This window comes from Phaethon lepturus, unplaced genomic scaffold (genome assembly GCF_000687285.1).
Source record: "Phaethon lepturus isolate BGI_N335 unplaced genomic scaffold, ASM68728v1 scaffold7719, whole genome shotgun sequence".
Lineage (NCBI taxonomy): Eukaryota > Metazoa > Chordata > Aves > Phaethontiformes > Phaethontidae > Phaethon > Phaethon lepturus.
Genome location: NW_010562699.1, coordinates 74,456 through 91,896, shown reverse-complemented (window position 1 = coordinate 91,896; position 17,441 = coordinate 74,456). Strand labels below are relative to the sequence as shown.

Sequence of the window (17,441 nt, the reverse complement as noted above, 5' to 3'; positions counted from 1 at the left end):
GTTGTTATCCATTTGTCATGTAATTGGCTTGTTAGCCTCTGATCTAGTTTCTTTGCCTTAGGTGTACATGTATTTGACTAATTCCCATAATTTAGGGATGCTTTATCCTACATTGGTAGAAGTAATGTACATGCATCACTTGCTCAGATGTTGATACTCAGAATCAAGAAACAGCAGCACCTGCATTTCTGAAGGTTTGAACACCTATACCATCTACTGAGATACCCGATTTTCAGGAAGGAAGGCTGGAAGGGCCTTTAGAATTCTTTTATGTTGGGTTTTTTTTCAATAACTGCCTTTAACAAATTGCAACTAATTGCTTCCAGTTTAAATTATCATTAAGTCCATTGTATTTAATTTCTAATTTGCTTCCAATATTTGTGTTTTAGGAAATACGGGAAACACATTCAAGATTGAACCAGTTTTAGGGATCATTACATTACTGAAGGAGCCAGACTTAACTACAATGGGACAGTTTGTTTTGTCAGTCAAAGTGACTGATCAAGGTTCTCCACCACTGTCTGCAACAGCAATTGTGCGAATATCTGTGACAATGGCAGATAACTCCCACCCAAAATTTACTCTCAAAGAATACCAAGCGGAGGTTAATGAAAATGTGGATATTGGTACTTCCGTCATCTCTCTCTCTGCGATCAGTCAGTCCACGCTAGTTTATGAGGTTAAAGATGGGAATGTGGATGGAGTCTTCACTATAAACCCATATTCTGGAGTGATCACCAGTCAAAAGGCCCTTGATTATGAACGTGCTTCCTTCTATCAGCTCATCGTACAAGCAACAAATATGGCAGGCATGGCATCAAATGCCACTGTGAACATTCAGGTTGTTGATGAAAATGATAACCCACCAGTTTTTCTCTTCTCTCAGTACTCTGGCAGCATAAGTGAAGCTGCTCCTGTAAACAGCATAGTCCGGAGAGCGAATAATAGTCCCCTCGTGATACGTGCCACAGATGCTGACAGCAACCAGAATGCTTTGCTTGTCTACCAGATTGTCGAATCTACTGCAAAAAAGTATTTCACAGTAGATTCCAGCACAGGTGCAATCAGAACAATTGCAAATTTAGATCATGAAACAATAGCCCATTTCCACTTCCATGTGCATGTTAGAGACAGTGGGAATCCCCAGCTTACAGCAGAGAGCCCAGTTGAAGTGACCATTGAAGTAACTGATGTCAATGATAACCCACCAGTCTTCAGCCAGGCTGTATTTGAGACAGTCTTGCTCCTGCCCACATATGTTGGTGTTGAGGTTCTCAAAGTGAAGGCTACAGACCCAGATTCAGAGATCCCTCCTGAACTAACATATAGTCTTATTGAAGGCAATATAGACCATTTTTTAATTGATTCAAGCACAGGGGTACTCACCATTAAAAACAATAGCCTCTCCAAAGACCACTATATGCTAATAGTAAGAGTATCTGATGGGAAATTTTATAGTACTGCTATGGTGACAATAATAGTAAAAGAAGCCATGGATAGTGGGCTCCATTTCACACAAAATTTTTATTCCACTTCCATCTCAGAAAACAGCACCAATATCACCAAGATCGCTGTGGTGAATGCTGTTGGTAACCGCCTCAATGAGCCTTTGAAATACAGTATATTAAACCCCGGCAACAAATTTAAAATTAAATCCACCTCAGGAGTCATTCAGACAACTGGCATCCCCTTCGACCGAGAGGAACAAGAGCTGTATGAGCTGGTGGTGGAAGCAAGCCGTGAACTAGATCACCTTCGTGTCGCTCGAGTGGTGGTGAGGGTTTACATTGAGGATATAAATGACAATGCCCCCGTGTTTGTGGGGCTTCCATACTATGCTGCTGTGCAAGTTGATGCTGAGCCTGGTACCCTGATATACCGAGTGACGGCTATTGATAAGGATAAGGGTGAAAATGGTGAGGTGTCATATCTTCTGAAGGAAGACTATGGACATTTTGAAATTGATAGAGGAACTGGCAGCGTCACTTTAAAAGAAGCCTTCAATTCTGATTTATCTAATATAGAGTATTTGGTTGTCATTCTTGCAAAAGATGGCGGTAACCCATCGTTGGCTGCTTCAGTAGAGCTCCCCATTACTATTGTTAACAAAGCAATGCCTGTATTTGACAAGCCTTTTTATACAGCTTCCGTGAATGAAGATGTAGAAATGCACACACCAATTTTAAGCATAAATGCAACCAGTCCAGAAGGACAGGGTATCATTTATATCATTGTCGATGGAGATCCCTACAACCAGTTTAATATTGACTTTGATACTGGAGTTCTGAGTGTCATCAGCCCACTGGACTATGAAATAAATTCTCTTTTCAAGCTGATGGTGCGAGCCAGCGATGCCCTCACTGGCGCTCGAGCTGAGGTCACTGTGGACTTGATCATTAATGATGTGAACGATAATCCTCCAGTTTTTGATCAGCCGGCTTACAATGCTACTTTGTCTGAAGCATCCTTGATTGGGACTCCTGTACTGCAGGTTGTTGCTATTGATGCTGACTCTGACAATAACAAGATTGTGCAGTATCAGATAGTCCAGGACACCTTTAACAGCACAGACTATTTCCATATAGACAGCACCAGTGGCCTAATTCTGACAGCCCGGATGCTGGATCATGAACTCATACAGCAGTGTAGCTTGAAAGTCAGAGCAACTGATAATGGGTTCCCACCATTAAGCAGTGAGGTTCTTGTTAGTATCTTGGTAACAGATATGAATGACAACCCTCCAGTTTTTAACCAGTTAATATATGAATCGTATGTGAGTGAACTGGCACCTAGAGGTCATTTTGTGACTTGTGTCCAAGCCTCTGATGCTGACAGCTCTGATTTTGACAGACTGGAGTACAGCATCTTATCAGGTAACGATCGGACCAGTTTTATTATGGACGGCAAGAGTGGTGTTATCACACTTTCCAACCATCGGAAACAGAGAATGGAGCCCATGTACAGCCTAAATGTCTCCGTGTCAGACGGGCTGTTCACCAGCACAGCTCAGGTGCACATACAGATCCTTGGGGCCAACCTCTACAGCCCTGTGTTTTCGCAGAGCATTTACGTTGCAGAGGTTAGAGAAAATGCTGCTCCTGGAACTAAAGTAATCCATGTGAAGGCAACAGATGGGGATTCAGGTGTATATGGCCAGATAAGCTACTCTATAATAAACGACTTTGCCAAGGACCGATTTTTGATTGACAGCAATGGGCAGATTCTGACAACTGAGCGGTTAGACCGGGAGAACCCACTGGAAAGTGATATTGGTATTTTTTTGAGAGCCCTCGATGGAGGTGGCAGGACTACGTTTTGCACTGTGAGAGTGATAGTAGTGGATGAGAATGACAACGCTCCCCAGTTTATGACGGTCGAATACAGAGCAAGTGTCAAAGCAGATGTTGGGAAAGGTTACTTGGTGACCCAAGTGCAAGCAGTAGATCCAGATGATGGAGCCAATTCCAGAATTACCTATTCTCTGTATAGTGAGGCCTCCGTTTCAGTAGCCGATCTGCTTGAAATAGATCCAGACAATGGATGGATGGTCACCAAGGGTAGCTTTAACCAGCTGAAAAACACGGTTCTATCATTCTTTGTCAAAGCAGTTGATGGTGGCATTCCCGTAAAGCATTCCCTCATTCCTGTCTACATCCATGTTTTGCCTCCAGAAACCATTTTGCCTTCCTTTTCTCAACCCCAGTATTCTTTTACCATACCAGAAGACACCGTCATAGGTAGTACCATTGACATTCTGCATGTTTTGCCTAATCAGGGTGCTTTGTATAGCACAGTTAATGGTGAGCTGACTGAAAACAACAAAGATGGGGTTTTCATCATAGAGCAAGACACAGGACTCATAAAACTGGATAAAAGACTTGACCATGAAACAAATCCTGTTTTTCACTTCAAAGTTGCGGCCACCATTCCATTAGACAAAGTAGACATATTGTTGACTGTGGATGTGGAGGTTAAGGTATTGGATGTAAATGACAACAAGCCCATGTTTGAAACGGCTAGCTATGACGCTATAATAATGGAAGGGATGCCCATAGGAACAAAACTTATGCAAGTTAAAGCGGTTGATGCAGACTCGAGTGCAAATGGACAGGTCACTTATACACTTGCGGTGGAATCAGAGCTGGAGAAGATCACAGAAACGTTCACCATTGATAGCAACAGTGGCTGGATCAGCACACTGAAGGATCTGGACCATGAAAAGGATCCTGCTTTCACCTTTGCAGTGGTCGCCTCAGATCTGGGGGAAGCTTTATCCTTGTCATCAACCACCTTGGTCTCAGTTACTGTGACAGATATAAATGATAATGCACCTGTCTTTGAGCATGAGGTGTACAGAGGGTCAGTGAAAGAGAGTGACCCTCCAGGGGAAGTTGTGGCTGTTCTTAGCACATGGGATGAAGACACGTCTGATGTGAACCGACAGGTTAGCTACCATATCACAGGTAAGAAACAAGTTGCATGGTTTCTTCCCAAAATCAGCTTTACTGAAGAACTGTGTATGTGTCCAGTTTTAGGTGAACATTTAGCAGGGTTTTAGCTAAATTACCACTGTGAATCAGACAATTGTGTGCCTCTGATTTTTTAATTAGTTAAATTTGGATATAATTTTCAGCAAGTAGCAAAGCTGAAAAAAGGGAAAGGGGGGGTGTGTTTATCTGTCCAGGTTATTCTCTCTCTAATTTCCAAGATTAACACTTCATGATTTGCTGCAGTGCAATGTAGTGTGACCCATCAACCCATCATAATTGATGTGTCAGCTTGGAAATCATCATGACTTAAGGTTTCAGCCAACAGAAGAAGAACATTTTATTCTTAAGGAGAAAATCCTTACATTTACAAGCATTTAAAATTTTTTTGAAATAGCATTTTTCTTTTTGAGATGGAAAAGTGCATGCAGGAGCCACTTTGAAATAGCACTATTGATGGAGGAGGTGTGGGGAGGAATGGATTTTACATTGGAAGGAGTGAGGGGATGCCATTTCTTATCAGCACAGATTTCTGGGCAGGGAAACAGTAATCCTCTTAGAAGGACTGGTTAGCTGCCGTGTGTTGTTATATACAGCATAAGGGAATTTTGATTACACTACTAACATTTTTCAAAGTGTGGTAACATTGCTCTTTCCTATTGTGCTATATTTATTATCATTCTTTTCTCCTAGATTCAGACTGGCTTTTGTGTGAGTATGGGGAGGTGCAATTATTTTTCTGCCTACAGCTTGCATTGTTCAATAGATTTTGTTAGGGAACAACTTTGTCACTCACCCCAACCTTCACAGTCCAAGAGCTAATATTAATTTCATAGTAATAACTGTACTATTGGGCAAATTCACATTTTTTTCACTGGATAAGATTAGAATTACACAAGACTGCATGTAAGTAGCAGGCTATGGGCAAAAAGGACTTAACTAACTGGATAACAGTTTTTATATTTTGCTCTGGAAGACAAGACTCATGCTTCTTCGTTAGCTATCAGATTGGAAATGACTGTGGGATGGTGTGTAGGGAGAGGTGTGATGTTGCAGTTAGCCGTAAATTGTCTGTGTTGCACATCAGAAGTAGCATCATTTTCAAAGCAGCCAGAAATTCATTCTGACCATTTACTTGGAAGTCTGGATCAGGTTAACTATTTGCGAAGACTATGTGTTTATGGAGTCATGTGTTGTAGGATATGAGAAGCAGAGGCAAAAACAATCTGGGGTATAAAGCACAGGATTTGGAGGCTTTGGGCAAGGTACATTAGCTGCTGGTGCCTCAGTTCCCACATATCTAAAAGTAAATAAGTAGTGCCTCATCCTAGAGATTTTGTGATACTTGAAGGGGTTCAGGGATCCCACTGTGGAAAGTACTATAGGATGTGCAAACCCTTCATGTTCGTAACAAAAATGTTAGTGTACCATGATCATTAGCAGAAAGTACTGTTTTTTCTCTTTGTTCTGAAGTCTTTCATTTATCTCATATAATGAATTATGCTTTTAGTTACATAAGAATGTTTTCTTCACATCCCTGTGCTGTTAATTTAGTAAAAACTGGCCTTTTGAATAATAACTGTCACATGTCAGTCAAAAATTATAGATCATTCTGTACCTTAATTTCTATCACAGTTCAAAATATGTCAGATATTTTGCTGGTATTTTAGTTTCCGAAAACATTAGATGTCAAAGCCAAAAACTTTCTCTAATGCCTACTGTACAATTACTAAAGTGTTCAAGCTCAGAATTTCCACTGTCTTTTAATATATCCTTTGAATTTGGGAAATGCACAAGGAGAAATTAGGTTCTTTTCATTAAAATGTCAAAACCTCTTAAAGTATAGTTTAACTAACAAAATAGTCTATTCACACTTTACCTCAAGTTGAGCTGAGGAACTGCACTTGAATATTTCATGGAATCAGATTAGCTAGATGATTTTTCAAATGCTGTGGCTTTCTGGAGGCATTTTGAGCCATAGAAACTTCTGTGAATACAATCAGCAAACTCTGAGGAAAAACAGGACACTGACAAAAAGAGAAAAGAAAACAAATTATGAGAATGACGTGTATCCACCAAAAGCAGCTGTGTGCAAATGCACCTGGAGAAAAGTAGCACACAGAAGATAGATGGAGAAAAACATCATTTAGGAGATGAAAGAAAGAAACATTCTAGATTAGATGTGATCATTGAAGAGTCATTTGCAGTCTTTTGAGAAATACAGACACTCATTGCAGTCTTCTGGTCAACTTTGAAAAGGGGAAGAGACATTCTCGTGGGTAAATCACGGAATCACAGAATCATTAAGGTTGGAAAAGATCTTTAAGATCAAGTCCAACCATCAACGCAACACCACTGTGACCGCTCAACCATGTCCTGAAGTGCCACGTCCACACATTTTTTGAATACTTAAATATATATTCTGTTTTGAACGCCTTCAGTTTAGGATTGGTTTCCATGATTACTGACAAGTAGTTGCCATTTTCAAATCCACCTACATCTGCATTTGGTGGTGGGGGAAAAAAAGTTTTGCACGTACCCTTTGTTATTTATGGTTTGATAGCACCTGGAGATGTTCACAAAGCAAAAGCACTATATATAAATCTTAATAGAAAACCAATAGGAAGCGCAGATGATACAAATGCATTTAGGGAGCACAGTAGTTTTCTTTTGAAGGCTCATTTGAGGCCATTACCTATATCAGGATTGGGTTTATCACTTCAGCTGCTCAATAAATATGCAACGTCTTAAACTGGGAATGGAGGATAAGCCTATTGATTTTATGTGATACAAATTCCTACAGTTCTAATTGGGAATTGAAAGTATCTAAATAAATGCATAAATGTAAGAGAGAAACTGAATAAATAAGTCAGTAAATACTCAGTTACCCCTCCCCGACTGGGACATTGCAGTGAAAACTGATACTGTTGGCTTCCAGTTTTCAGTTCCCTTTGAGCTGTTATAATTCCCTCTGTGTGTGCTTTAGTAATGATGTGTGTCAGGATTTGTTTATTTTGGATCACTATGTCTCTGCATTTCATTTGTATCTGGCTGTTTTCTTTCTTTACTTAAACTTGAGCTTGATTTGGCTTTGTACTATTTGCTGACTAGGGAGGGAGGGAGAGCATTATTTAAACTTCAAGTAACAAAAGATAAAAGATAATGCTGATTCTCTTAGCCTCAAAGCCTTTCTAAAAAGTCACTGGATTGTTTTTTGTAGCTAGCACTTCACTGTTGTGACATTCAAAATAGAACATAAGAAAACTGCCAAAAGATTTTAAAGAATCCATTAATACATGTAGTCAGGAGGCTTCCGTTTAGAAAAGCTACATTATTCAGAGCGAAAAACTAATTAATTAGAACGCCCCTAGGAAACTGAATCTGCTTACATATATTAGTGAAAAAGTTAATTAATCACTGCAGAATGAGATCTGTGTCAAGACATATGTATAAGTACTAGAAAATGGTTCCCTGAGCCACAGTGTGGATTTTTTTGCCTTTCTTTTTTTAAGAATATTTCCTTGATGGTGTTTTAGTGTTTACATCTCATTATTTCTGTTACACTTTATAGTACATCTTCCACCTTTGTCTTCCATCAACAAAGTATATAGCCAGTCCTGAGAAGCAAAAAAAATGAAAGGTGGCACTAATGAAAAAGGCATGCAGATAAACTGTTACACATGTTTGATGCTTATTGCACAGGTTCCGTGGTCATTCAAATTGATCTTTTTCTAGGGGAGTAAAGGGGGGGAAAGGGATCCCAAGGACCCTTTTTTTATACATATTCCCCAAATTCCTATGTATGATTTAAAAGTCATTCCATCAACAACAAAGCAGCAGTGATTTTAAAATTGCTCCAAGCTAGTGTTACTGCCAGCCATTAAAAGCCACCAGCTGATTTTAATTAGATTTTACGTTTACTCTTTTCTTAGCAATGGGATACCCATACCTTGAGTGTATTGCTTCATAGTTGGTCGGGACAGTTAATCATTTCCTTTTACAAAAGGACTAACATGCAGGAAAGCACTGATTGATATCACAAAGCTAAATAAGAATATTTAAGACCGTTTTTATTAATGGTTTACAACATTAAACTCACTATGAAAAGATTACAGCCTTTTGTAAAGGGAAGTTAAGCTTTTTTATGCTGGTGTCGAACTGAACAGAGAATTTAATGTCAGTCAGCAGGAGTCTACCTTCTTTGAAGTCACATTAAGACTCGAGTCAATGGACAGCTGCTCATTGCCTTGGATTGTGTTCAGATCTGGCCTGTAGTGCACACCGGCATACTGTGCATGGGAAATGTGTGTTTGTATCACACTACAGATTAAACAAGGTTTAGCTGAGTCCTCTGATGATTATTGCAGACTGTTGTAGAAATCAGTGGGAAAATTGGGATTTGCTTGGTTTTGTGATCGAACAAGGTGATTTCCTATCAACAGAAAATATCTGTGTTTGACGTATCGGTTTTGAGCTCTGTATGATTAGAGGGCCTTTTAAAATTATAATGCCTATCTGACTAATTATCTGGAAATCTTACTCATTTCAACATGCTTTTTTTGACACAGTTACAGCTAGTACAAATGGTGATCCTTAACAAGAAAGATTTGCTCAGCCTGTCTCAACTGACTTAGTTTTCGTAGTAAATGGAAACTAGCCTGTCTTGTCATTGGTAACTAATGAAGAAAGCATATATTACAGTCTGTGACCTCTTTTCTGCTTTTTGATGTAGAAAGAAGGTATGAAATGTGCGTTAGAGTTTTTTTGCTTGGTTTTAAGCTCAGTTTCAAGTTCAGATCTTCTCTGCCTTGTTTTTTTGCTAAGAAGGTCCCTGGAAGCTGACAGAATTGTGACACCAGAAGCAACAACAATGACACCTAATCACTTGACAGCCGAGGCAGCTCAAATAAATTCAGCCTTGGATTTTTTTGAAAAATACTTATTTACTCAAACATTCAACACAAGTATTAGAGAGGAAGCCTTAAGAATCTGGTCTTTCCATTGAGCTTGGACAGATCTCATGACACATGTCAGGACCCTGAATAAGTTGTATACAAAAGTACGCTAGCATGCTTGACATTCTTCATCCTGCTACAAGAAAGAATAAGCGTTCCCTTAATATTTTTATACCACTTTTATATATAAGAAACATGGAAAGTGGTTCTTTCCATGTTTGCATTTTTGCATGGGAGAGCACAGAAGAAAACCTAATATGGCGGGGAAGGAGCTAGTAGCAGGTTAGCTGGAATTAAAGTTCACCCAGTGGAGCAGCATGATGCTTTTTTTCTGTGTCCTCACTCAGTTTCTATAGCACACGAGTTTGCTATGACTATAATGCTCTATCCTAAATTATTAAATGCGCAGATACGTTTTTACAGACCAAGATTATGTAAGACGCTGGGCACAGAAGACTGGTTAGTTGGCTTTACTGGTTTTGGCTGCGGTAGAGTTAATTTTCTGCGTAGTTGCTGGTGTGGTGCTGTGTGACCAAAACAGTGTTGATAATACAGGGATGTTTTAGCTAGTGCTGAGCAGTGCTTACACACAGCCAAGGCTTTTTCTGCTTCTCACACCACCCCACCACCAAGTAGGCTGGGGGTGCACAAGGAGTTGGGAGGGGCCAAAGCTGGGACCAAAGGGGTATTCCATACCATGTGATGTCATGCTCAGCAATAAAAGTTGGGGAAAAAGGAGGAGGTTCAGAGTGATGGCATTTGTCTTCCCAAGTAACCATTATGCGTGGAGTCCTACTTCCCTGGAAATGGCTGAACACCTGCAAATAATTCCATTTTTGTCTTTTCTTGTGCATGCAGCTTTTGCTTTCCCTGTTAAACTGACTTTATTCTAACCCAGGAGTTTTCGCACTTTCACCCTTCTGATTCTCTCCCCCATCCCAGCGGGGGGAATCAGTGAGCAGCTCTGTGTGGCTTAGCTGCTTACCTGGGTTAAACAACAACACTGATTTAAAAGATTTTCGTGTCTGGACTGGCAGGGGTTGAGATCGGGCTCCGAGAAAGGTGATTGAAGGTGCTTTCTTCATGGAGCAGGCAGGGGATTGTACTATTTCAGATGAAAGAATAAATAGCTGTTGGAAACATTAACAACAATCGTGTCTGCCTTGATTATTGTACCCTTCTACATGTGACATGTCCTTACTTCCTTCCTGAGGGTGATGTGGACCGAAACTTTGCTTCTTCCAACCTGCTTTTGTCACCAGGCAATTTAGTGATGTGGAAGAGCAACACTGCCAGGTTCAGTGTCAGTGTTACAGCAAGATAAAAAGCTGTTCTGCGTTGTCTCCTGCACTGCTTTCACCAGCTTTCACTCTCAGATACATTTGATCTAATTGTACTGCTTATCTTCCAACTGCTCCTCAAATGACCTCTTGTTAGGACTATTTAATACTGATGTGTCTTCCTGTGTCGTCTAAACTTTTTTTAAAACTAGAATTTTAATTAGCAGAAGAACGGCGCAGCTGTATGATAAAGCTTTCATTAGAGGATTCCTTAATAGAACCCACTTCCAGTCCTTGATTGCATAATCAACAGCTAATGAAATTGTCTTGGTAACAAGAGCTACGGTGTATTACATCCTCTCCCGAGACTAAGTGGAAAGACAATTGTACCAAGCTGAGAGGACTATTGATTGTTCATAGTTTGGATTTGATTGCCCTTATGGGGAACTAAACAAGAGATCATCTTCAGCTCTGCTAAATGGATTTTGCTTCCACTGAAAGTTACTGGTTCACTTTCATGCAAGGTGTTCAGGGGCCAATAAACACAGGAAGCATAATCTCATTACAGATTTCCTGAGTCTGCTAGTTTGAAAGCACTGATCACTGTAAAACAAACGACAGCTGCTTAGTCCAGGTCCTCCACGATGCATCTGTGTGTTTAAACAAGGGGGGAGCTCTGAAGGGATGCCCCAGCCCCATTGCATGTTGCTTGTCTCATTACAGGAGGGAATCCCAAAGGGAAGTTTGCTCTGGGACTGGTTCAGAATGAATGGAAGGTTTATGTTAAAAGGCCTCTAGATCGGGAAGAGCAAGACGTTTATTATCTGAACATCACCGCCACGGATGGCCTCTTTGTAACCCAAGCTGCTGTGGAAGTGACCGTCACTGACGTTAATGATAATAATCCAGTTTGTGAACAGGTGAGTTAGTAACACCCACACCAATGAGCTGTGGTGTTGAAAGTGATGGTTTCCCTATGGGTTTCTCTGCTATTTACAGGTATTCACAGGTGATGCCCATTTTCATCCTTAAGGTCTTAGTTGAAAAATATGGAGTGATCTGGGAGAGGCGCAGGATGAAAAAGTCCTGTGAAGTCAAGACAAAAGGATAATAGTCTAGTAAAGATAGCAGAGGAGTCTTCTCCACAGTGACCTTAGTTGACTTTATTAAAAATGAAGCATTGTGAGGGGGCACTGGCAGCCACTCCTCCCCTGCAGAAATAACGTGCTTTCCCTTCACAGCCAATGTGGACAGGTCTTCAATTCAGTTTAACTCCAGCCTTTCTGAACCTGGCAGATGTCAGAAACCCAGTGGAAAAGGCAGAAGAGTGTAGTTTGCTCCCATGTTGTCAGGCATGCATGCAGTGTGTCCTGACCACAGGACAGCACTAGCTGTCTCTTATTCTGTGGAAAGGCGATGTGGGGAACTGATATTACTGCAATAGAAAGATCTGTGTGAAAGAAAAGACACTATGAAACCCAGATTTCCTTAATGGTACTGCTCACAGAATCTTTTTTATATATATGTGTGTGTATGTGTATGTATATACTTGTGTAATTCCTGTCATTACATTATCACTGATGGACCACTGTCATTGCAAGCACCACGCGGGAATGACAGTCTGTATGTCTCTCAAACACTGCGAGATGAGGGGATAAAAACAGTTGTCTTCATTAGCACACTCATCAAAGTTTCCATTTCATTAGTGTTGATGAAACAAACAGAAGATAGAAAATGAGATCGCGTTTAACACCTAAGACGAGCCCTATTAAGAGTCATAATTTGGCATTGTTTTTGTGACACCTCAAAGCTTAGCAGTGATTTGAATTTCTAGGAATGCGTTACGTAAAGGAAAATTGTTTCCTATATAGAAAAAATGCACTATAGAGTGTGTAAAAAAAAGGTTGTGCAAAGACTATAAAATACTGTTATAGCACAGCTTACATTTCTGTTTTTGTCTCTAGGTTGCATACACAGCACTGTTTCCTGAAGACATTCCATCAAACAAAGTCATTCTTAAAATCAGTGCTAAAGATGCTGACATTGGGTCCAATGGTGAAATTCGCTACTCTCTTTATGGTGCTGGGAACAATAAATTTTTCTTAGATCCAGAAAACGGTAAGATGACACTAAATACTTCCAAATAGCCTTCTCAATCCCTCAACATCAGTGGGTGCCAGTTTCCATAACTAGAGTTGTGTTACACTTGGTTATCAGCCAGTTGTTCCAGTTATGGCAGGCATGGATGACCACTTCTGAAGTGGTGGTGGTAGGAAGGAGAAGGAGGGATGTCTTTGTTGACCAGGTTGTGTGTTATCATAGCAGTGGATACTGACCCTTTTGCTTCCCTGCCAAACATCAAGTTGGGTCAGAGATGTATGGGGTAGTTGTCCTGGAGTCTTTTTGGTGCAGAAGAGGGGAAGCTGCCAGTATGGTCCTCAGTATGGTCCTCCTTCACCTTCAGACTTCAATTCTTCCACCTTGGTCTAGATATATAGACCCTGTAAAAAAAGTCATTTCTTTTATACACAGATTTTGGGGGAGAAAGGATGTCATCTGGGGAAGAAATGAATTTGTGGGCACAGTGGAGTGCTACGAAGGTCTTGTACATTTAGCAGTTGGTCTGGAAAAAGATACTGATCTCTGATAAGATCTAGATTTTATGGTTGTTATGAAGTAAAGCTAAATAAAACCATTTTCCCATGAATAAAAATCTGACCCTTTTATTATTCTTGGGAATTCGTTTCCCATAATGATAGTCCTTCCCTGTGCAATGCCTCCTCTGCCTGACTAGCAGGAGGCAGTGCCCACTGTTGCTGTAGTGTTCCTGAGGGAAGAGGAGCCATTTGGACATCTATGCAGTGTGTGGAAGAGGAAGTATTGCCTTCTTCAAGAATAAATTTTTTATTTAACTGCAAATTGCACCCTTTACAAAACTAACCCAAAACTTATCTTCCAACTAGTAGTGGCTGTTTGCTGATGTGGCAATGTTTGGCAGCTGTTTATCTGTTTAGTGGAAAAGGGATCATGGGTAAAGCTCTCACAGTCTGAATTAGATGGCTTTTTGTTGCTGTTAGTGTTTATTGTGATACCTGTCTCTGGAAAAGAATAAGTCTGTTTAAAACTAGATGCCAGAGGTATATATGGGAATTCAGAGCTGGTTGGAGATTGCTTTGTAGGGAGAAGAGACGGGGATGTTGATTTTATTTTTTAACAGTATCATTAGAAAAATTTACAGTTTATTATGGCTACTGTCATCAGATTCAGGATGTGTTTCTGTGTTTATCAGTCAATAAATCATGAGAGTAACAAGAAGACAGACTTGGAAAAACATGGTGGTGGTGTGCACATGGGTGAAGCCGTAGGCTGTTGAAGGCCACCAGGAGTGGCTTGTCCTCCCTACGTTCATACTGGCAGCTCAATTCCTTGGGTTAAGAGTGAGAAGTGATGCTGCTGTGAGTTTTCAATCCAGTCACTGTAATAATCGAGCTTGTTTTTTTTTCTCTTTCCTGCTCCTATGAAATACATAGTTTTGAGATACTCACACTATATAGAATTAGAGGTGCTGCTACAGTAGTAATGATAGCTGCTGCTTTTAATCAATTTTAGGTGAGCTGAAATCCTTGGCCCCTCTTGACCGAGAGAAAATCCCTGCATACAACTTGGTTGCCCGAGCTACAGATGGTGGTGGCAGGTTTTGCCAATCAGAAATCCATCTTATTTTAGAAGATGTTAATGATAACCCACCAGTGTTTTCATCTGATCACTACACCGCGTGCGTCTATGAGAATACAGCCACTAAAGCTTTGTTAACAAGAGTCCAAGCCACTGATCCTGATGTTGGTGAGTAATGTTGCAAACAGTAATCAATGTACAGGAAAACTCTGTAGGTTCGTGGAATTGCAATACAGATTTTCTCCATTGCTGCCTTTCCTCATTCTTTCCTCCTTTTGCTTCTGCATCCTACCCATTTTTCTCTCTCGTTTCTTTACATCAAAAGGCTCATGGCTGAGCTTGGCATAATGGTGTTACAAACAGAAAAGCATTGCAGCAGCCACAGAACCGTGTAGTCTTTTATTCTTTTGATCAAGGATGTTTAGGCGTAAATGATAGTTTTGGGGGGTAAATTTCAACTTTTTTTCTCCAGTGTTTTCGCCTCTTTTCTTGAGGCATGGTTCTGAATACCCATGCCTCTATTTATGCAATTAATATAGTTAAGTGCCATAGGGACTGTGATTAATCACAGCTTTTCTAGAGTTTTATACTGCTATAGCTCCCACTTGTTCCAGCTGGTTACCTTAGCATAAAACTATTGTTGTACACTGAGTGTATATTATAAATGTTCTGGTTGCTTAACTGTACGTTCTTTTAAAGTGTAATAGTTTATTATATAAGGACCTTAACCTTGAAATCTAGGCCCAATTATAAATATTTAAAGGGTCTTTTTGCATAACACAGTGGTAAAACCTGCCGAATATCAGATAATTTTCTTTAGGTCATTCACTTCAGTTGGAATAAATAAGTCCCATAGTTTATTTTTTCTTCCTGTGGTTTTGGAAATGTTTTACAAAAACCGTCGCCTGAGTAGCTCCACATAAAAAGCAGACCTTTCATTGAATGAAAAAATATTTAATGTTCAAATCTTTTTTTCTGAAGTACAGTGCATGCTGGAAGTCTCAGTTGTTACTAAGGCTGTTAATGTAAATATACAGGAATCAGTAAAGGAGCAGCAAGCATTCATTAACGTGTCTATGAAGAGCTAGATTATATGCTGTGGTTGAAAAACCACAATTAAAATTATGATACTGTCCTACAGTGAAAAGCCAATTACTGGTAGTAAACTACTGAATAGTCTGAAGATCCAGTGGTGGTGTTTTCCACTGTTGTCTTAATTACCATTTTTCTCATAGGTGAGATGACATTCAAGGAGATGGGGGAGACATGAAGAATTAGAATCAAAAGTTGTCAATAAAAGTTCTTGCTAGCACCAAATTTACATAATAAGATGGTTAGCAATGAAAAAAACAACCCATGAGCTAATTTCTACATCTTCCTTCTGAAACTAGATAAGTGAAAGGAAGGGATGCATGTGATGAATGAGAAGGGGCTATGTATTTCCTTAATGATTAGACCTGAAAATCAAGCAAGACACTGTGCCATATGAAAGTGACTCTGGTCTCTAAAATTGGATTTTATATTAATTACTGTTCTATTAGTCCATACTAAAATCACTGATTCCCTATTACTGTATAATGAATTAGTTCAGGTAGTGTAATGTTCCCAGCACAGAGAAAAAATGTATTATTGATATTCCTGATGGACTATGATATTCCTGTAAGGTTTTCTGGAGCATTATCCTGAAAACATCAGTGGATCCAGCAATCATCATACAAATCAATTTTGAACATTCAGGAAACGTCTTATGATCAGTCTTAGAATATGCCAGTTCTTCTTGCTTTGGGCTCTAGAGCCATGTACTGTGAGGATAGGAGTATTAGTATAGAGGTCATTGAGATAAAACTTGAGAGAAGTCAATTGTTGGTCTGCAACTAAATGCCATTTAACATAAAACTAAATATTGTGGTTAGACAGTGTGGGATAATTAGAGCAATTTCCAGATAACAGGAAAATAGTGTTTTATCTGCGTTATGCTAAAGTTCCTGAATTCATAATGTCCTGTGCATTTTCAGGACTGGAACATAAATTGTTGTTTAATATATTTGTAATTTGGATACATGCTAGTTTTAGCTGTACCAGCTGCACACACCGAGGAAGGGATGTGATTCTTCTTCCCAGTATTCAACAGAAGAAAAATACTTTAGCTATCAAGCACTCGAGTAGCATGCAAGATTATTCTACATAACCTCTCCGTGTAGCTAGGTGTCAAATTAAAAGATTGCTTGAAGGAAGAGAGTATACACACGTCCCTTTGTTAAAACATATTAGTAACTTTAATATAAAACAATACGTTTTCCCATTCTGCTTCAACTGGAAACTCTTAAAATGTCCACAATATCATATTTCCTACTAACTCACCACCATCAGGTTTGGAAATGTGCAAACTAAGAAATGAAAGAGAAATATTCGTTTTACAGTTTTTTAGAGAAGTTCACAGGGAGCGGTGGATTTTCCACCTCCCACAGTCTTCAAATCAAAGTGCCAAATTACTCCATTCTGTTCAAATTAAGGCACAAGAAGAGTTGGAATGAATGCTGAGGTGTCATTATCTGAGCAAACCCATCAGACAACTACAATATCAGCCCGTTTCAAAGAAATTGGGGTCATGCTAGAGCAGAAATGCTGAGAAAACCTACATGGAACTTTGTGGCAAGCATGACATTAAAAAACTGATGAACATCAAAATAAACCTGGAGTCCAAATCGCTACCTGTGCTGGAGGTGCATACTCATTTCCAGTGCTGCTCATGTTTTCTGCCTACATATGGCGGTGTGGCCTTACTTGCTGAATAGAATGAATGACAATGTGGTCCAAGCTCAGCAGTGCTGTAAGTGACGGTTACAAAGTCCTGCCTCAGTTGCAACTGCTTTGCCTTGCAAATGACCTCCATGCTCAGGCCCATTTCCATGCTGATTGATGGTGTAGTCTACCAAAGGCAGAAGCACTTACTGTACTAAATATGAACAGTGTGTCATCTGTCCTCCTGCAGTCCTCTTCATTGCCACTGGGGCACTGGCAGTTCCACACCACCCACATTTGCA

The 17,441-nt window shown here is 39.9% G+C and overlaps 1 protein-coding gene across 1 annotated transcript in view; it reads left to right on the top strand.

Annotated features, from left to right (window-relative positions):
* Positions 1-389: 389 nt before the first annotated feature.
* Positions 390-17,441, top strand: part of FAT3 (FAT atypical cadherin 3) — a gene marked incomplete at its 5' end in the record, with an annotated part of 79,239 nt that continues 62,187 nt past the window's right edge. The window contains 4 exons of the mRNA XM_010294357.1: positions 390-4,463; positions 11,446-11,642; positions 12,687-12,840; positions 14,332-14,565. Coding sequence (XP_010292659.1) covers positions 390-4,463; positions 11,446-11,642; positions 12,687-12,840; positions 14,332-14,565 — 4,659 coding nt within the window. The remainder of the gene's footprint in view (positions 4,464-11,445; positions 11,643-12,686; positions 12,841-14,331; positions 14,566-17,441) is intronic.